This window comes from Equus asinus, chromosome 7, assembly GCF_041296235.1.
Source record: "Equus asinus isolate D_3611 breed Donkey chromosome 7, EquAss-T2T_v2, whole genome shotgun sequence".
In the NCBI taxonomy this organism is placed as follows: Eukaryota; Metazoa; Chordata; class Mammalia; order Perissodactyla; family Equidae; genus Equus; species Equus asinus.
The window spans coordinates 78,178,963-78,200,201 of NC_091796.1; the positions used below are offsets into that span (position 1 = coordinate 78,178,963).

The following is a 21,239-nucleotide window of genomic DNA, read 5'->3' on the forward strand; positions in this document are numbered from 1 at the left end:
AGTATGTTTCACATGACTCTGCCAGTGCGTACCCCAGCGCTCTTCCGTGCCAGCTGGTCCCTATTTATGCACTGCTCATATTTCAGGCTCCTGTTTGGGCCTTCAGTAACCTTTGCTTAGGCTGCTGCTTGACTGAGTCTGTTGCGTTTGTTAACATACGCTCATCCTTAGGTTTGAATCACAATCCGGTTAGCTGCTCACTTTGGGAAGTTAAGGAAGTACCTCGTAGACTTTTTTGCCAGTTTCGTGTTGTGCTTGGTGCTGTGTTACAGTGTGAACTCTGGCCGTTTTCCTCTGTTGCAGGTGAATTTGGAAGGCAAAGCCAGTCCTCTGTCACTCCTTCAAATGGCCTCCCCAAGTGGCTTCTGTGTCTTGGTTCGCTTGCCCAAGCTGGTCTGTGGAGGAAAAACACTACCAAAAACGTTACTGGACATTTTGGCCGATGACACTATTTTAAAAGTTGGAGTAGGATGTTCAGAAGATGCCAGCAAGCTTCTGCAGGACTATGGCCTCGTTGTTAAGGGGTGCCTGGACCTCCGATACCTAGCCATGAGGCAGAGGTATGGTTTGTCTGAATGCTGGAATTCCTGTCCTGTGGGGAAGATATTTTAGCAAGATTTGTAGATTACTGAGACTCAGTAATACAGCATCTAAAATTCTTTAGAAGCCTCGAACCTTCTGAGATGCATATTTGTGAGGAAATACTCTAACTTCTGAAAAAACTTTAGTTACCTAGAATTGGTCTTTTTAGATGAAACGTTAATAAGGTGTCTCTGTAAGCTACAGGTTATAAACTGATGGCCCCACTGGCTAAATTAGAGCTGCAGATGTTTTGTTGTTTTTGTTTTTTTCCCATATGATATTTTTTGGAAACTTTAGTTTAAATACAGAAGATTTAATGTAAAAATCTTTATTTCTAGCTTCCCTTGAAAAATTAGATGATTTGACTACATGAGGTCAACGGTTTTAGATGGCAACAACTGGCTGGGGAGCAGCTGTTCTCTTTAGATGAGCATGCTCCATTCAACTTGCCAGAGTCCCCACCTCTCCCATTGCAACCCTGGCTCACCCTGCTTTAGGCCAAAAATGGTAGTAGACCTAACCCTTTACTGCCAGGAAGAGAGATTTCCCTTCCCCTTGGAATTCTGTTCCTGTGGAAATTCTGTTCTACCTTTTCTGTTAGGGAGTCACAATTACCTTCTCGTGTATGCATACAGGTCCTTGTTTTAAGAATGTGGACTGAAACAGCCTCTCTCCCTGCCTTAAATGACACATTAAAAGGCTAGAGGATTTGATAAACTAAGAAGGCCTGATTAAAATCTGGGTTTACCATAATCTTTTAGTATGAAATGAAATTTTAGCTTAGTAGTTTGGCTAATGTAAAAATAACTCATAAATAAAGTATCAATTTTTTTCAGGTAACATTAAAATATTTACTGTATTTAAAATTATTAACCTTTCCAGTTTGGATACCTTTTCTTTCTTTTTCTTGCCTAAATTTGAAGTATTTGGAGTCTAACAGCAAAGGCCACCTGTCATCAGACCCTCCTCCCTCTGGCACCGCCTCCCCGGAGGCACGCACTATTACTCTCTGCTGTTTAGGCGGTGTGCGGAGTGGCTAGATTGACTCTGGAGCAGACTGTGTGGGAGGGAGTCCCATCTGCCACTTACAGGCTGGGTGACCTTTGGCAAGTTGCCAAACCTCACTCTTCTTCAGTTCCCTCATCTGTAAAGCAGACGTACTGATGTTCCCACTTCACAGGATTGGTGTGAGAATTGAATGAGATCAGCTATGTAAAGGACTTAGCAACAGTGTTTGACATACAGAGAGTACTGTGTAAATTTCAACTATTACGTCATCGTCCTCATCAGCATCACTACCACCTTCAGCACCATCATCCAATGGGTTTGTCCGTCCAGATCTTCCTATGTAATTACAATCCTCTCTATGAATATCTAGAAATTAGAGGTGCACTGAATTCTCTGTTTGGCTAAATGCAGAATGGCCAAGTGTCAAAATAAGAATTGGGCCAAAGCTAATATTACCATGAACTTCTTTAAAAATAAGAATGAAGCATTTATCAGCCCTTTCAATTTTTAATGAAATTTTATTAAAATTTAAAATATTCTTATTTTATTATTGAATACTTTAGTAGTAAAATTAAAGTTTTGTGACATCATAGTGTAAGAAATGTGATATTTTAGTGCAAAAGTTATACTTAGCCCTCTTAGCTATAGGTTGCTCCTGAGGTTTGCCGTAGGTGTTACCTTCAGCTGACTTTGGGAGGGGGCACAGTTGTTCTTTGGTAACACTGTTTTCTTTTCTTCATCCTATTTATATATTTTATTATATGTTAACTGAAGATGATTTATTATAGAGGTTATGGTATATGATTTTGGAATCTTTCCTAGTGAAACTTTGAAGTGGCAAAAGTGGTGTCTTGTTTTTAATTCACCCTCAAGAAATGTGAACCTTCCCAAATATGACATTTAAAAAAAGATGACCTAAATGGAATTAAATACACAAAAACTAAGTACTGTTCTTCAATGAGGGTATGATTTCAAAAGTTATGGAATATCCATGCCTGAAAAATTTCACAGCTATTTAAAAGAATGAAATAAGGACCTTTGTATTTACTGTCGTGGAAGGAGGTCTCTGATACATTAAGTGATAGAGAAAGTTGTAGGACAAAAAACAAAACAAATATCAAAAAACTCTATCTACTTCTCCATCTAACCATCTGTTTGTGCCTAGAAAAAGCCTGGAGGGGCCCCAGCATGCTGTTAGGAGTCATTATTCCTGAGGAGTGGGGAGTGGGATGCAGGGCTTTCACTTGTCACCCAGTATGCTGCTTTATTGTCTGAATTTTTAATAATAAGCATTCATTACTTTTGTAACTTCTAATAAAACAAAAGAAAGTTTTATGTCTTCCCCAAATCCGTAATTGCCATGAATTGAACCAAGACCTTGTGTATTTTACCTAAGTGTGTCTGGATCTTTTTTTTTACTTTTTGGTCAGTCAGTGCTTTTTAGGGGTGATGAAATCCATCAGTTTACTAGTTGTTTTTGTAAGGGAAGACTTCCTGTTCTTCACTGTTATAATGATTTCATTTCCTGCTGTACCTGAGGGAATCCTGCCTGTCGTAACGCTGACAGGGACCTCCACCCCCAACCTTCCTGCTCTGAAACTTCTCGTCTCTTGCTGGGTACCAGGAAGTCAGCTCCACTTTTGTAGACCTGCTTGTTCTTAACATGTTTATCTCTTGTTTGGAATCTCCAATCCTTGACAAATTGATTTTTTTCACCATCCTGCAGCTATTTTAATCAAAGTATTTGAAGAGCAGAAAGGTTATTATTTGTTTTTATTGTACCTTCACCCCCTCAGTGAAAATAGCCTTATTTTTCAAATTTGAAAAGTAATACATGATCACTAGCCAATTCAAATATATGAAAACATAATGGAGATATATAATCACCTCAAATCCCAAATGTTAGTGATGTTAGAGGTAATATCACTATTAGATATTAGAGATAATATCACTAACATTTGATGAATATCTTTCTAGTATGTCTTTGTGCTTCCTCTCTCTCACATACCTGGAATCGCAGACCCACATTTCTTATGTAGTATTGTAGTGTATGTATTAACAGAAAGCAAACACGTTTTCTTTCACAGTCTGTTTTTACCTAGTATGTCATGGACATCTTTTCACATCAATATAGATCCACTTCCTTAGTTTTAGTAGCTGTATGGAGTTTAATCAGTCTTCTGTTGATGGGCATTTAGGTTGTTTCCAATTCTTTGCTGCTATAAATAGTGCTGCAGATAAGATTGTTTTATATACCTTTGTCCTTAGGATAAATTCCTAGAAGTGGAATTGTTGAATCAGAGAATTGTCATGTTCAAAATTTTGATAGCTATTTATTGTTAAACTGTTTTCATAAGGGTTGTATAAATGTAAAGTTCACAAATTTTAGATTAGACTGATTCTTCATGCTCCACCAATAGTGTAGATATTTTAAAAAATCTTTACAATCTGATAGATCAAAAAATTATATATAATTTTTATTTTATGAAGTGTCTAGTAAGATTGAATATCTATCATCTGTTTATTGGCCTTTTCTGTGTCTTTTTTGATTTGCCTGTAGTCATCCTTTGCCTATTTTTCACACTTGATTTTATGTATTTCTTGTAGAAACAATTTGCTCTGTAATGGGCTTAGCCTGAAATCACTCGCTGAGACTGTTTTGAACTTTCCCCTTGACAAGTCCCTTCTACTTCGTTGCAGCAACTGGGATGCTGAGAATCTTACTGAGGACCAGGTACTTCTTATCAGAGTAGTGGAAGAATGGAAGAGCCATTGCTTGTGAAGTATAATTGTTTTTAAAATTCTAATTCTAAAATATGATATAAGTATTGGGCATAGATGCCTCAAAGTAGACTCATTGTCTGATGATTTCCAAGATAACTGGTCTATAATAATGTAGGTTCCACTTAAATAAAAGGGTAAGAGTCTCTATTCTATTTTATTTTTTTGAGCATTTACTATATGCCAGGCATTTGAGAACATGTCATTTTTTTATCATGAATGCAAGTGCATAATTTAATAAGTCAAAGTGTTATAAGACTTATAAGAAACAGTAATTCTCGGCCTTCCTCCCACTGCTCCTGATTGCTCTTCCTTCTTTAGAGGCAACCAATTTCATTTGTTCCTGGTAATTACCATTATATTTTTAAATTACATGCATATATTACTCTTTGTGTTTTTTTTGAGGAAGATTAGCCCTGAGCTAACATGTGCTGGCAATCCTCCTCTTTTTGCTGAGGGAGACTGGCCCTGAGCTAACATCCGTGCCCATCTTCCTCTACTTTATATGTGGGACGCCTACCACAGCATGGCATGCCAAGCAGTGCCATGTCCACACCTAGGATCTGAACTGGCGAACCCTGGGCCGCTGAAGTGGAATGTGCGCACTTAACTGCTGCACCACTGGGCTGGCCCCAACTCTTTCTTATTTTGTATATTATCTTCTGGCTTCTTACTGTGGAAGACAGGATTTAGTACTCTTGCAATTCCTCTGTCCCCAGACAGATACTTATTCCCTTCCTCATGCTCCCGATATGGGTAAATCATCATTTTTATCAGATTAATATCTACTACTTAAATTGGTGTTATTTATAGCTGAGCCACATAGTAAACTGCAGTTAAGTTTTTTTCTTATACAACTTCTTGTTTTCCCGGGAGTGATCACTGGTGTTTCTGGTTGCGTAGTTTTCTGTGTGCCTGTGAGCTCTTTCAGCCCCAGACTCTTGAACAGAACTGTGATCTCCTCTGGGCTGGTTCAGGCACGTCAGGTAACTTACTCATTTCCCTTCCCTTGGAGCCAGCCCTCCTTGAGCCCTCTGTCATCCTGCTCCTCTCAAGGCTGATGGCACTCCAGCCCTGCTGCCAGCTCTCATCTTGGAACTTGTGTTTACCGTCAGCCTGGGAATCCCCTTCCCTTCTACAGTAGATCGTCTGCTTTCTGAAGGCCACATCTTTTTACTTTTTTGTAAAAAGCTTCCTGAGAAAGGGAGCATGGGAAGTTAATCTGACACCCTGCATGTCTGAAAAGATATTGATTTCCCTCTCTATTAACTGAGAGTTTGGCTGAGTGTAGCATTTTAGGGTGGAAATTATTTTCCTTCAGAACTTTGAAGGCAATGCTCCTTGTCTTGTAGCTTCCAGTGTTAGTACTGAGTGTGTGACTTGTTTTTCTTTCTGGAAAATCTTCTCTTTATTCTTAGTTTTTAAAATTCATAATGATATACTTTAGTGTGGGCCATTTTTCCTTATTAGAATTCAGTGGACCCTTTCAATCTGGAAAGCTCACGTCTTTCATTTCAGGAAATTATTCTCGTAATAGTTCTTTGACGGTTTCCCTCCCTTTTGTTTCTAGAACTCATTTTATTTGGATAGTGGGCCCTCTGAAGTGATCTTCTGATTTTCTTAGAAAAATATTTTCTCTCTTATTTTCCATCTCTGTATTTTTTGTTTTACCTTCTGGGAAATTTTCTCAAGTTTATCTTCCAATATTTCTATTATTTTTAATTATTCCTATCATATTTTTAAGTTATGAGAGATCCTTCGTCTTCTCTGAGTATTCACTTTAAAAATAACTTCCCATTTTTGTTTAATGGGTATAATATTGTCTGTTATCTTCGAGTATTGAAGATTTCTGAAGTTTTCTTCTGCTTCCTGCATTGCCCTTTTTTCCTCTGAGTTTCTTATTTTAAATGTTTGGTTTGGTCTTTGTCTTTTGTGTTAAAGATTTTTCTCAAATGTTTAAATCCTCAGCTGTCCAATCATATTTAAGGAGAAGATGTTAAACAGCTGATTGGATCCATCAACTGATGAATGAATAAATAAAATATGGTGTAGCCATACAATGGAATATTATTCAGCAATAAAAAGTATGCGTGCTACAACATGGATGAGTCTTGAAAACATTATGCTAAGGGAAAGAAGCCAGTCACAAGACCTGACATGTTGAATGGTTCCATTGACATGAAATGTACAGAACAGGCAAATCTGTAAAAACAGAAAATAAATTAGTAGTTGCCTATGGCTGGGATAAGTGGGGAATGACTGCTAATGTGTATAAGGTTTCTTTGAGAGGGTGATGAAAATGTTTTAAAATTGATTGTGGTGATGATTGCACAATTCTGTAAATATACTAAAAACCCTGAATCCTGCAACATCTGTAAAAGACATTTTGGAGATAATTGGAGACGTTAGAATAGAACTGTATATATTGTATTTTGTCAGTGTTAACGTTCTTGGGAGTGATAATGGTGTGATGATGTGGAAGACTGTCTTTGCTCTTCAGAGATACACACTCAAGTATTTAGAGATTGTGTCATAATAGCTGCAACTTAATTTTGAAATGTGTTCAGCCAAAAAAACAAGTGTTTGTGTGGTATCTACGTTATAAAGAGATAAAGTAGATATTGACAATTATGAATGTCAGTTGTCATTCTTTTAACTTCTCTGTGGGTTTGAAAACTTTCAAAATAAAAAGTTAGGGAGAAAAAGTTGATTGCTACTGCTACTAAATTTGTGATCCATGTTATTGTGAGAATTCAGAATTTCCAAACATGCTTATTCATTCTTTATTTTTAGAATATTTGTTGTGTTCATTCTAATTATAAACATGCTTAATGAGATTTTAGAAAATACAGAAAATATTAAATCTGACATTAAAAAAAAAAAGCACAGCATATATGGCAAGGGCTTTTGGACGAGTGGGTTTAACTATCAGTAACTGTAGATCATAGTCAAATGTCAGTAACTAAGTCTTTTCTCTCTGGTTACTCAGTTTCTCCAGAGATGAATCTTCTAGTCTTCTGCCCAAGAGGTATAAGCCTCACAGCCTATATTCTGGTAGCTGAATGGGGGAAAGGTCCTGGTAGTCTCACCATTCAGTGTATAGCCTTTCCCATAATCCTCCCATTTTTAGGTGACACTTTGCCTCCAACCTCCACCGTGACTGGTATTACTAGGTCCAGATCCTCTGTGATTTAGCCATTATATGACTTAAACTTGTCAAAAACCAACCTCTGCACACTAAGTAAAACAAAGGAAAAAGATGAGTTTGTTGCAAGGGTTTTGACCTGCAAGCCAGGAAACTCGAGGCTGCAGGAGCGATGAGTTCCGAGTTGCTCACAGACTAAAGGATTTCTATGGGGTAGATGCAGAAGTTATTTGGCTTTTTCAGCTAACTGGTTCCCTGGCGGTCTTCTTCCTTATTCGGATCAGGGTAGTTGAGACGGGGGAACAAAGAAGAAAAAGCGTGAACAGACTCAGTGTTTGGGGATTGGCTGCTGTCCTCCACTGATTTCTAAGGGAAGCTGTAAATTCCTGCAGCTCATGTAAAGTAAAGTTTCATTTTCTTTAATATGCCTGCATTGGCCAACTCCATTTTGTCCCTGACATGAGTGACTCCATTTTAGTTTTGGTTCTACAAACTTTTACTCTTTTAGGTCAGAGAAGAAGTAATTGCCTGGCCTTGTGGGGTAAAAGAGGGGATCTGGGGTTGTAGGTGTTCTTTATGGAGATGTTCATCTTATCCTCCTGTTTCACCCCTGCTTGTATCCTGCTTTCACAGATGGTACCTGTGCTTCCCATTCCTTATGCTTTGCCGTTCTTTGTGGCTCTAATTAATTTGATTTTTGAATTTTTTGCTTACCACTCCCTATGGGCCGAGGTGTCAGCCTTCTCTTGTTTGCTGAGTCAGTTACCACTTGTTCATCTTTCCAAAACATTGTTAATGGGAAAAGTTAGCAATAGTTATTATTTTAAGGGGAGTTCCGGGAATCACATCTGAATTTGTTTTCTATAGCTGTTTCTGGTTTGCTATGACCCAGAGAAAGTTACTTCTTTGTGTCTGGGTTCGTTCATTTGTTCCTTCTTTTCTTTTAATAGTTTTATTGAAATATAATTTACATACAATAAAATTCACCCATTTAAAGTGTGCAAATCAATGGATTTCAGTGTATTTACAAAGTTGTACAACCATCATCACAATCTAATTTTAGAGTGTTTTCACCACCCCAAAAAGAAACTCCATACCCATTAGTGGTCACTTCCCAACCCACCGTCTTAACACACAAGCCTTAGGCAACCACTAGTCTACTCTCTGTCTCTATAGGTTTGCCTATTCTGGACATTTTATATAAATGGAATCATACAGTATGTGGCCTTTTGTGACTGGCTTCTTCACTTACCATGTTTTTGTGGATCGTTCATATCGTAGCATTTATTGGTACTTCATTTCTTTTTATTGCTAAATAATACTCCATTGTATGGATATACCACATTTTGTTTATCCATTCATCAATTGGCAGAGATTTGGGTTGCTTCCATTTTTTAGCTGCTATGAATAGTGTCACTGTGAATATCTGTGTCTAAGTTTTTATGTGGACATATGTTTTAAATTCTCTTGGGTATATACCCACGAGTGGAATTGCTGGGTCATTTGGTAAATTTATGTTTAACTGTTTGAGGAACTGCCAAACTATTTTCCAAAGTAGTTGCACCATTTTATATTCCCACCAGCAGTGTATGAGAGTTCCAATTTTCTCTATCCTCACCAATGCTTGTTATTGTCTATTTTTTGATTAGAGCCATCCTAGTAAACATAAAGTGGTATTTCATTGTGGCTTTGACTTACATTTTCCCTAGTGAGTAATAATGCTGAGCATCTTTTCATGTGCTTATTGGCTGTTTGTTTATCTTCTTTGGAGAAATATCTATTTAGATCCTTTGCTCATATTTTTGGTAGGTTTCTTGTCTTTATATTGTTGATATATATATTCATTTATTCTGGATACTCGTCCCTTATCAGATGTATCGTTTATAAATATTTTCTCCTATTCTGCAGGTTGTCTTTTCACTTACTTGATAGGGTCATTTGAGGCACAGACGTTTTTAATTTTGATGAAGTCTAGTTATTTCTTTCTTTTGTCACTCATGCTCTTGATGTCATAACTAAGAAATCATTGCTTAACCCAAGGTCATGAACATTTACTCCTGTGTTTTCTTCTGAGAGTCTTATGTTTTAGCTCTTGTACTTAGGTTTATGATCCATTTTGAGTTAATTTTTGTGTGTGTTGTGAGGCTGGGGTCCAACTTCATTCTTTTGCATGTGGATATCCAGTTGTTCCACCACCATTTGTTGAAAGTGCCTTGATTTTCTTACTGTTCGAAAATAATTTGTTGAAAAGCACTCTGAACTCTTCACACTCAACCACACTCTTTTCCTGTGGGTGACGACTGCTGATAGACATGTAGATTGTTGGGTCTAGATGGAAAATGTTACCCAAACTTGTTTCATTCTAAAAGCATAAAAAAATCTTCACTAGTAGTATGATTTACTAGGCTTGGTTATTAAAGGGGAATTAAAGGAATTTTAATTCCTTGCACCCTTTGTTGGGAAAAGCTTTTAATTATAGTTTTGACTACTTTTATTTATGACCAGCTTGCCTGTGACCAGTTGCTTGGGAGAATGACTCACCATTATTAAATAAAATTCCAGAAATGGACTCTTGTGACTTTGCTTTGAGGCTCATGTTTGAAGCTGTTTTCAACATTTTGGTAATAAGTATGGCAGGTTGTTTCTGGTTGACAGTCACACAGGCCTCTTAATGAATGTTGGTTTCAGCTGTTGTAGACGATGACCATCCCCAAAGGGAAATTCATGTGTTAGTTGTCAGACCTGTGGTAACTACCGTACCCCAAATTTGAGAAAAATCTGTCCAGCAGGTTTGGTAGCAGAGAGAAAGAAACTTCACTAATTTATATAGATTAAGAATTTTGAGCCTTTACAGTAAGTCATTACATTGGCTATTTTAGTTAAAAACATAGACAGGGAAATGTGAGGATTCATTATTCTATTTGATTTACTTTTTTTTTTGGGTGAGGAAGATTGGCCCTGAGCTAACATCAATTGCCAATCTTCCTCTTTTTTCTTGAGGAAGACTGTAGCTGAGCTAACATCTGTGCCAGTGTTCCCCTGTTTTGTATGTGGGATGCCACAACAGCGTGGCTTGATTAGTGGTGTGTAGGTCCACACCCGGGACCCAAACCTGTGAACCCCGGGCTGCCAAAGTGGAGCATGTGAACTTAACCACTACGCCATCAGCTGGCCCCTTGATTTACTTTTGTATAGTTTGAAATTTTTCGTGATGAAACGTTTTTAAGAAGCACATGGTGCCTAGGTTATTGTACATCTTGAATTAGAATCCTCAGTTGTCTGTATCTCTGTGATTGACTTTGAAGTTACTCTCTCTAGTTTGCCTTCCAGATTCCACTGATCTCTGACTTTTCTCTTCAGGTAATTTATGCTGCCAGGGATGCCCAGATTTCAGTGGCTCTCTTTCTCCATCTTCTTGGATACCCTTTCTCTAGGAATTCAACTCCAGAAGAAAACAGTGACTGCACTGGCTGGAGAAAAGTCTTGGAGAAATGCCAGGATGTGGTAGACATGCCATTCCGGAGCAAAGGACTTAGCAGAGTGGGAGAAGAGGTTACTGGGGAGGCGACAGAGTCTCAGCAGAAGCCAAGAAATAAGAAGTCTAAGATCGATGGAGCGATGCCGGGCGGCCACCAGGGGAGGGACCCCAGAAAACATAAAAGAAAGCCCCTGGGGGTGGGCTATTCTGCCAGGTAACAGCCATTCCCTGTCCCTTAGCAAGGCGGGGGCCCAGCCTCCAGCGCAAGGCCTGCTGCCTCACCTTGGGTGTGGGGAGAAGGCTGTGTGCTAAAGGAGCAGAGGCCCTCCAGGGGTAACTTCATTTTCTTTTTCCTTCAAGGGCATTTGGAGCTGTCTTTTGATTTATTTTCCTCCCTTTCCCCTTCTTTTGCTTTTTTATTTTTGGATAGTTGGAATGGAAACGAAGAGGCCTTAATGTAGCTTTGTCACTGACCTCGATGTGACCTTAGACCTGTGCTTTCCTCAGTTATAAATGAGGATGTAATTATCAGTCCTTGCTTCAGGCTAGCCGTGAAAATGAATAACATGAAGTGCCTCATACTTTTCCAGAGAAATGCAGCGTCTGATTTCTCATTCGTTTGGTGTTTGATTATTTAGATGGCATTCAGCTCGAAGCCAGTGTTATTCTCCAGCCAATGAGAATTTCCCTGTACAGCTTATGCTTCTACTGCAGAAAGTGACTAATAAGTACTTTGGAGTGGAAATGTGGTCTCTAGTAAAGTGCCTTTAGGAATTGGCTGATTAAATTGAAACGAGTATTGCGTATAAGCCAGAAATACATCCACGTGGCCCTCATGACTTTGACTGAATTTCTTCAATTTTAATTTACTTTGTTTAATCCAATGATTACTCCATAGGGCCGTCTTCTCGGTGCTCTCTTCCTGTTTTCTTTCACAATAGAACTATGTAAACACTACCCCACTCACTCCCTAATGTCCCAATCTGTAAATATAAAAACTAGAAATATAAACTGATTCCTTTTACTTCTGTTTCCTAGCCCGTTAAAGATAGAGGAATAAACATGGTTTCTTCCCATATTTGGGTTTTCTCCATAAATGTACGGTCATGCGTTGCTTAACAACACTGATATGTTCTGAGAAATGCATCTTTAGGCAATTTCGTCATTGTGCAAACATCATGGAGTGCACTTATGCAAACCTAAGTGGTATAGCCTACCACACATCTAGACTATACAGTACTAATCTTAGGGGACCACCGTCGTATATGCAGTCCATTGTTGACCGAAACCTTCTTATGTGATGCATGACTGTAACGTTTGAACTGAGTATTGAGAATAGCTTGGGTCACTCAGAAGAGAACATGGGAAGGCAACTGATACCTTGACCAATAGTTAGCTTTCAGTTTTAGATTTATTTTTCTCTTCCCTATAGAAAATCACCCCTCTATGATAACTGCTTTCTTCATGCTCCTGATGGACAGCCCCTCTGTACTTGTGATCGAAGGAAAGCTCAGTGGTACCTGGACAAAGGCATTGGAGGTTTGAGACTCAGCTGTCATATTTTGTCTATGGTTAGATGCATATGGGCACTGGCAGGAGTGGGGAGTGAGATAAGGGAGAGGGATGGAAAGAAGAAAGCAGAGAGACCTTAAGACACGTGGGACGGGGCTATTCAAAACCCGGAAATAGGGCCCGCCCGGTGGTGCAGCAGTTGAGTGCACACGTTCCGCTTTGGCGGCCTGGGGTTCGCCGGTTCAGATCCCGGGTGCGGACATGGCACCATGTGGCAAGCCATGGTGTGGTAGGCGTCCCACATATAAAGTAGAGGAAGATGGGCACAGATGTTAGCTCAGGGCCAGTCTTCCTTAGCAAAAAGAGGAGGATTGGCAGCAGATGTTAGCTCAGGGCTAGTCTTCCTCAGAAAAAATTAAAAATAAAAATAAAAAACCCGGAAATAGTGAGCTCTGCCAGAACACAGCAAAGAACAGTTAAGGTGGTACTTCTTCCCTGGGGAGAGGTGGGCAGTCATATACTAACACTTCTTTTCTCTAAGAGCTGGTGAGCGAAGAGCCTTTTGTGGTCAAGCTACAGTTTGAACCTGCGGGAAGACCTGAATCCCCAGGAGACTACTACTTGATGGTTAAAGAGAACCTGTGTGTAGTATGTGGCAAGAAAGACTCCTATATTCGGTGAGTGTGAGATTGGGCTTCCCTGAGTGTCTGCCTCGGATGGAAATTGCTCTTGTGGCCACATGCAGAGCCTTCAGGGGCCTTGGTTAAGTCTGCCCACTGGGACTGAGAGACTTGTCCCTAGGGGGCATCCTCATTTCCCTGAGAGCTTCCACATTCTGCCTGGCCTTGCTCTAGTGGTCCCTACTCCTCCGAAGCCCAGTTCTTAGTTTCTGGAATGCAGCACTCTTCTCAGTAACGGTTCGCCATAAACAGAATGGTTCCCTTTTGCTCACGAAGGAACAAAGATCAGTTCCTTCAGAAGCCGCCTTTCTCTCTGTGTCCTATAACCCTCCCTGGAGTGGCTCACAAGCTTTCTGATCTTTGGTATCTGCGGTGAAGTATCCAGATGCCCTGAAGGCACACTCTGGAGTAGTCTGGGAAGACTATTCTGCCCCAGGGTCTCCTCGTGGTGAAGGTGAAGCAGCCTGCTGGGCCCGGGTGCCCAGACCCTTGGGCTTTCTCCCTGGCTTCTGTGGAGTGACTCACTGTCCTCCTTTCTCCCCTTGAAAAGTCAGACAAATTAGTTGTTGCTGCCAGAAGTTTTTCCTGAGAGCTTAGTTCTGCTTAGAAAATAATGGTGGACTTTGATGAACCAGGGAAATAATCTCAGAGGAAGGGATTCCTCAGATGAAGGAAATTGGCCTTTTCAGGTCACCAGGCTTCCAAAATTTCAGGAGTAGAGGTTACCTGCTACAGGCTTTGAGAGAGTTGTTTTCCAGATGTTAAAAGTTATTAGAATTTCTTGTCATTTCTTGGATGCTTTTCCTTCTGGGATCAGAGACTTCTCAAAGGTTGTTATGAGCCTCTCCCTCCCCCAGCCCTCTACTGAAACCTGATAGCAGGTGGTCTGTACCTACTTCAGGGAGAGAGAAACGTAAGGCCCTGGTACGTAGGTGGGCTGAGAGTAGACTAGGGAGGATTGCCTGTATGTGGTCTCTGTTGGGTTGTAGTGCCCGAGGCTTCTCAGTCACGTTCAGGCCAAGATCAGAATCCCAGTAGCCCACCTGCTAGTTCCATATATATTCTGTGTCATGTGCTAATGAGCACTGCCTTCTGGGTGGGCTTTTTTAGGAAGAACGTGATTCCACACGAGTACCGGAAGCACTTCCCCATTGAGATGAAGGACCACAACTCGCACGATGTGCTGCTGCTCTGTACCTCCTGCCACGCCATCTCCAACTACTATGACAACCATTTGAAGCAGCGGCTGGCCAAGGAGTTCCAGGCCCCCATTGGCTCCGAGGAGGGCTTGCGTCTGCTGGAAGATCCTGAGCGCCGGCAGGTGCGTTCTGGAGCCAGGGCCCTGCTCAACGCAGAGAGCTTGCCTGCTCATCGAAAGCAAGAGCTGCTGCAAGCTCTCAGAGAGTTTTATAACACAGACACCGTCACAGATGAGATGCTTCAAGAGGCTGCCAACCTGGAGACCAGGTACAATTTACTGTTCTGGTCAGAGAAGGGATTGAGGAATAACCCAGTGACATTAACCCTGACTGCTCAGTGAGAACACTTGCCAGAAAGGGGCATTAGCCATTTAGGTGCAGGGCATAGCCTCAGGCTTATCCCTTTTAGTCTCATGGCTTCAGATACCTTGGGGATGGGATAGGACAACCTGTTTGAGAATTTCCTTTCCATAGGAGACTTGCCTTCTATATTTGACCCTTTTAGATCATATACTTATGGCCAGTCATTTCCATGATTAGCAGGAGCGTTCAAATGCAGTGGAGTTGTGCCTTATACATTCTATGCAGAAATAAACCCTCAAGTCGGCACATAAAATGAAAATAATAGTCAAAAATACCCTCAAATCTTTGAAGTTGCCAATGAAATGTGATGTATGTGGTTTTGTTTCTTACCTTATCTAGGACCATGAGAACTGAGATGGCTGGATTCATGTTTCCCATCTGACCTGCACTCCAGGGTCTTGGCCCACCGAATGGAATGTTGGCCAGACTTGCTGTTACTATTTAAATGACTTTTCTCCTTTTTCCTTCCTTCCTTGCTTTGTCCCTCCTTCCCTATGAGTATGTATTTGAATTCATATGACTTAACTCTGTTCCTAAATGGAAGTTTATGCTCCTGAGAAATGAATAGGTACATGGCTCAGATGATGAAGCTCTGGGCTACCTACTGGAGTTTTGCCTCCCAACAGTCACTTTTTCAATAGTATTAGGGGTTGAAATAATTGAACTAAGTTCACAAAACCCTGTTAGTGATGTTGGCTGCCTATAGTATTTTGTTATCAAAAAACCCAAAAAACCTTAATGTATAGCAGCAAATATTTATTAGACACATATTTACAGATATGCTAATTTGTCTAACCAAGCTAATAAATCTTGCATAAATTGCCTTAATTATGTCTTATAGTGACAGTATGAGGTAGGTTTTAGATTTCGTACTAGTAACTTCCAGCATTATATCCTGAATTTTAAAAATCTTTCAAAGTTAAAAAAATTATTATTGAATTTTATCCTTATAACTATTATATAAAGTTGTAGAATAGATGTTATTTGCCAAGTTTTATATTAGATATCCTGAGGTTAAAGTTAAGTAACTTGTGAAGGTCATATTAGAAATTAATGAGACTGGCTCCTTTAACCAATTCCCAAATGTATTTCCTCAAAGAGCTAAATTTCCCCTTTCAGCCGCAGAGCTTTTTAACAAATTCATCCTGCTGGCTTGGATAGAAGGATGCTGGACTTCACTGTCTAGGACTGAGAAGAACAGCTGTTTGGGGAAAGATAGGCAAGTTAGTGGGATGCTCACAGGCTAAATAATAATATGTCTGCAGATCCCAGGGAATACTAACCCTGCTAGACTAGTCGGGGTCTTGGGAGGGAGGATTGAGAGTGGGGTGTGGATGCAGAGAGAGGAAGGGAGTCCGTGGGGCAGGGAGCTTCCTTGAGAAAGGTGATCTTTATCCAGGAGGTGGAAGCACTGTCTGCATGGTTTCAGAGCAGTTTTAAAGCCTCTCTGCTTAGCTAGGAAGGAGGCAAAGATTTGTCTTCCCGTTAAACAGCACTGGCTGCACAGCTGAGCAGCCATGGTAGCGTATCATCATGACTGAAACACTTCTCATGGATGTGGTTTGGCATTCTTTTTGTGAGAAAAGGCACTAAAGAAATGTACCACCTTGCGTTTTACATTGAGGTATTACACTGTTATGAAAAACTGGAACATGTGGGCCAATTTAACAGCCACATATAAATACTAAGTATGGCTCAGAATGAATAGCTTAAAAGAAGGGTGAGCTGGTAACTGGGTAACCCTGGAGTAAATAAAAGACCAACATTTTTCACCCATCATCAGTGAGACAGTAAGGCCTCTCTTGTTGGGGCTGAGCATTATTCAGTGGCCTTCCCATAAGTATAGCTCAGAATCCTGAAGTGCCTTCTGTTGGATTGTATGCAATTTGTCCAAACTATTTTTAGGAAAAGGCACATATGGGAAAGACAATGTTTTAAAAACATGAACCAACCTTTTAGGAGTCTAGCAGCCTCCCCAGATACCCTTGTGGAGGTGCCTTGAACCACAGCACGTGGAGCCGTGTGTGAGACTGTCCTGTGCTTGTTTCCCTGAGACGCTTTGTACTTGTGTCTTGGCAGGATTTCCAATGAAGGCTACGTTCCTCATGGGCTGAAGGTGGTGCAGTGCCATTCCCAGGGTGGGTTGCGCTCCCTCATGCAGCTGGAGAGCCGCTGGCGTCAGCATTTCCTGGACTCCATGCAGCCCAAGCACCTGCCCCAGCAGTGGTCAGTGGACCACAACCATCAGAAGCTGCTCCGGAAGTACGGGGAAGACCTTCCCATCAAGCTGTCGTGATAGGTGCTTTGCTCCCAGGTTAGGACAGCTGGGAAGCTGGAGCCAAGGTGGACAAGTCACCTCTTCCTCTTTTAATAGGTTTTTCCTTGTCAAAGCCTGGTGATGCAACTCAGAATACTAACCCATACTGATCCCACGGTGCTTCTGGTGGAGCAAGGCTATTCTTTTAAGGGGAGCTTACGGCTTTGAATTTTAGTTAGGCAGAGTGAGAATTGCTTTTTCCTCCTGTTTTTATTTTTGTGGATGAGGCAGGCCTTGGCCTTTATTTAACTTTCCCTCTTCTGCTGTCCATGTGCAGACGACAAATGGAAGATTCTTCCTGAAGTGACTTGTCAGGACTCTCAGCTCTTTAATATGTTTCTTCCCCGCCCAGTGTGTTGGTTTATCTCAAACAGGGGCTGTCAAAAGATTTCAGTCCCGTTAGGTTAGGAGGGGAGAAAACGTGCTTCCAAAAGCTGGAGAGGTGAACAAGGGGTCAGATTCATTTTCCCGGTTCAACCTCATCAGTGTAAATTCTTTGGCTTATTGCTGTCCTGCAGCTCACCTGGTTGGGATCCATCCCTTCTAGGTCGCTTTCAGTTTGTTTCATGTGCTTGAAAATGCTCCCCTTTACATGTCCAGGACCAAAGCAGCGACTTCCTGCCATATGCTTCCACCCTAACACTGGGGGGAATCCTTTTCTGGAAATAGGCCTTCCACTTGGGTGGGGCAGAGAGAAGCATAAGCACCAACTCCTGATAGAACTTTGATGATTTGCTCAGCTTTTCCTTCTGTGCCGGTTGTGGTCTGCTTGTTGAATCCTCCTCCCAGAACTGCAAGGTTTGTAGCTTACTCCCTTTCTGAGAGGAAGATTATCTTTTCTCAGAATCAATATCAGTTCCCTTCAGTGTTCCCTGTTCCATCAGATTTGCAACACTGGCCTCTTTTAAGCACTTACTTCTCTCCCGGAGTCATTTGGTCAGGTTGCAGTGTAAGGATTCCTCCATCTCCTCTCATGCCTAGGACGCCGAGATTAATTAGTACATTTAGATGTTCAAATCGGTGGTGTTTTATCTTTCAAAATGTGAGGCCACCAGTTTGATTATGAAATCAATTTATTAGTGATTAGTATTTTTTCTAAAGTAGTAGGAAAACTTTCTTACTTTACAAGATCTTAACAAGTTTAAAAAAGAATTTTTTAGCCAGAATCCATCAACAGCTCTGTTTTGGAATTGTGCCCAAGTTGGCGATGGTTGCTCTAACATTGATAAATAAAACTTCTTCTAAGCACAAAGCTCACTGATTGTAAATGTAAAACTTTTTTCTTCGTAACTTTATAAAATCGGTAAATATTCTTGGGGGAGGAGATATTTATCCTGCAGGTTCCTACACATGACGGTACTGTAGTATGTGTGCATGGGTGTACCTCACACACACTGTTCCTTCAGCCTGTCAGCAGCAGCAGCTCACAAACTCATATACACGTCCTGCATTTTGTTCTCTGCCCTTTCATTGCCACTTGTCCTCAAACAGGCATTTCTAAACTAGAAATCCTTGAAAATGAATAGTACCAGCCACTTTGGGGACCGTGTGTTCAACGCACTATGTTATTCTGGGGCGTGTGTCTCAGTGGCTGTACTGCGTGGAGCCCAGGTGGAGAACCGTGGAGATGGACGGGTGGTTGTCATAGTAGTCAGGCTTGCCACAAGGTGGCACTCCTAGATTTTGTTTTATATTCATTCTTGAGAAATTAGGGGCTTTTATACATGGTTCCTGAACATAACTCATGACTTAAGTTTCAAAACTTGCGTAGGTGGTTTTGAGTCATTTTGATAACTTTACAAGAAAAACTTCTTCCTCTGAAACAAGAGAGCAAGGCTCTTCCTTTCTCTTTCTCTGTGATCTTCATACTAAGAGGTGAGAAACACATAAGAAGTTGTTTAAGGTGCTGTGGGAAGAAGAAATGGGTTTTCCAGTAGAACTTCCTGCAAAGCCAGTAACACAGAGCCAGCAGCCAAGGTAGAGGAAAACTAGACTGTGGCACGTGAGATTTCTCATCTTTTTCCGAAGAGTTACTGTGTGGATTTGAATCTTTTTGTTCTCTGAGTCAGCCTTGGACTTGAGCAGCCTTTTCCTAAGACTGAGAGTTGCTGTCTAAATGAGATATTTTAGGGTAGGCAGATTTTAAAATAAATATTTTTTCTTGATATAAAAGTAACACGTGCTTATTAGAGACAAGTCTAAAGAAAGAATAAAACTCCATCTTCCCTCCATCTAGAGCAGAGCTAATCTTTGCAGGTATATTTATGAATTTCCTTTCGGAATTTAAAAATGCATGTACAATATGTGTAATATTTAAACAGAATCTAGAGTCAGACACATATACACCATGATATCCTATTTTTTCCCCTCACTTACCATGGTATCACAAGTAATTTCCTGTGTCTTTGAATCTTTGAAAGCAGATTTCTAGTGGCTCTACCTTACTTTAATTATCCATTCCACCTTATTGAAAATTTTGGTTGCTTTAGATCCTTTGTTAATATCAGTGATGTTGTGATGAACTTTCTTGCGTATAAAGCTTTGACTATATCTTTGAATTTCTTTAGGATAGAATCCTAGGGATTGGAGTGTGAGGAGGGGGACTCACATTGCTGGAATGAGTGCAAATTGCTGTCACCTTCTAGGAGTTTATATCAAGGGCATGCTTCTCTTTGACACTTTAGCGGTGTCTCAGTGTGTTCACTGAGCTTCCACATGAGTGGCAGTGGGAGGACAGTGCCTTAGCGGAGCCCCTCTGAATGTGCCCTGATCACTGTGTTTGTAGGCTCAGAGTCTTCTCTCTACTTCCCTTCTGTCCCCCATCCTTTATTGCCTCATTTTCCCCTTGTAGTCAGTGTTTTTTGGAAATCCTATTTATTTTTAAAGAAAAATGTAAAAATTTTTTGATTAAAAGTAAAATAGAAGTTATAGACTTTTTGTTTCTGATAGACAAGCAATTAGTGATCTGCCATCCTACAGTGAACAAGGCACAATATTCCAGGATTTGTTGCCTCATAAGAGTGCAGCTATAAGTTACTTATTCTTAGCCATGTCACGGATAGAAATCAGATGACAAAATGTGTTCAGTTGAAAGAAAGCCATTTTAATCCCTCATTTTAGACTCTTAGGAACCCAGCAGGCAGAAGGAGCTTTTGTTCAGCTTCCTATTCTGCATGTTAGTTTGGGGCCCTAACATTTGACTATAATTTAAATTCTTAGTTTACCTTGGCTCTCTGAGTTTTTTATTCATTCATTTATCCTTTCTTCCTTTTTATTCATTATGTTTCATCCTCATGAGAGGTATCACTTTTCCCTTAAAGGAGATAGTTTCTCAGTTTGCTAGTTTACTAATTATTATGTATTTTAAAAGGATCCCTCTTTCTGGTCTTTTGTCTTTTCTGTTGTTTTGATGGTCATTTTTAGAGTACCTAATCCTCAGAAACACAGTGAAAATCATTTGTTCTTGGATGAGATAAGCTAAAAGAGGGTGTAAGATTGATTCTTGTTATGACTGACTCTTGATTGAATGATATAAAAATAATGCATAATCCCCCAAATACTTTGGTTTTGGAATTCAGCTAGTTTTCAGGTATTCACCTGTTTGGCTCCTCATGCTGGGGCTGAATGCCTTCTGCCTGTCCCCAGTCCTGGAGGAGTTTCACATCAGGTGATGGAACAGGGGTGACATGCAGCCACATGGTGCACCTGTTGAAAAGCACCTATTCCACAGGCCTGCTGGAAGATGCGTCAGTCACTCCCTTCACCTGGGGCACCACGGCCCTCGCTTAAATGCCAACTGCTTATTTGGGAAGGTGGGAGTACCTTAGACCGTCGTTTCCTTCTAACCAGCTTTACCTGTGGCCAACACTGGTTGGAGGTCCCTAGAGACTGTGGGTAACTGGACCAAATGCATAATCATTTGGGGATAATCAAGGACTGACTTCCTTTGCACAGAAATAGAAAATGTGAAAGGACCCAGTTTACACCAGCTGTGTTGTGCCCTATTCTTTGTGGCGCACACTGCCTTAAAAGGTCATTCCCTGCGCCGACTGAGTGGAGGTAATCTCAGACCCTCCAGACTGAACTCAAAGCATTTGCCCTCCTTCCAGCTTCCTTATTTGTCATTAATTCTTGAATTTTTCTCTCTTGCTGGATGGGTAGCCTGTTGCCTTTC

At 40.7% G+C, this 21,239-nt stretch overlaps 1 protein-coding gene across 7 annotated transcripts in view; it reads left to right on the top strand.

Moving 5' to 3' along the window:
- The window catches only part of EXD2 (exonuclease 3'-5' domain containing 2), a 96,647-nt gene extending 78,325 nt beyond the window's left edge, over window positions 1-18,322 (top strand). For 5 of the 7 annotated variants that reach the window (XM_044773860.2, XM_044773861.2, XM_044773862.2 and 2 more), the window contains 7 exons: window positions 304-560; window positions 4,198-4,324; window positions 10,877-11,208; window positions 12,427-12,533; window positions 13,048-13,183; window positions 14,297-14,653; window positions 16,828-18,322. In XM_044773860.2, the coding sequence (XP_044629795.1) occupies window positions 304-560; window positions 4,198-4,324; window positions 10,877-11,208; window positions 12,427-12,533; window positions 13,048-13,183; window positions 14,297-14,653; window positions 16,828-17,044 (1,533 nt within the window). In that variant the 3' untranslated portion in view covers window positions 17,045-18,322. The remainder of the gene's footprint in view (window positions 1-303; window positions 561-4,197; window positions 4,325-10,876; window positions 11,209-12,426; window positions 12,534-13,047; window positions 13,184-14,296; window positions 14,654-16,827) is intronic. The other 2 variants (XM_070513864.1, XM_014867211.3) reach the window with 1 other exon arrangement.
- Window positions 18,323-21,239: the final 2,917 nt, after the last annotated feature.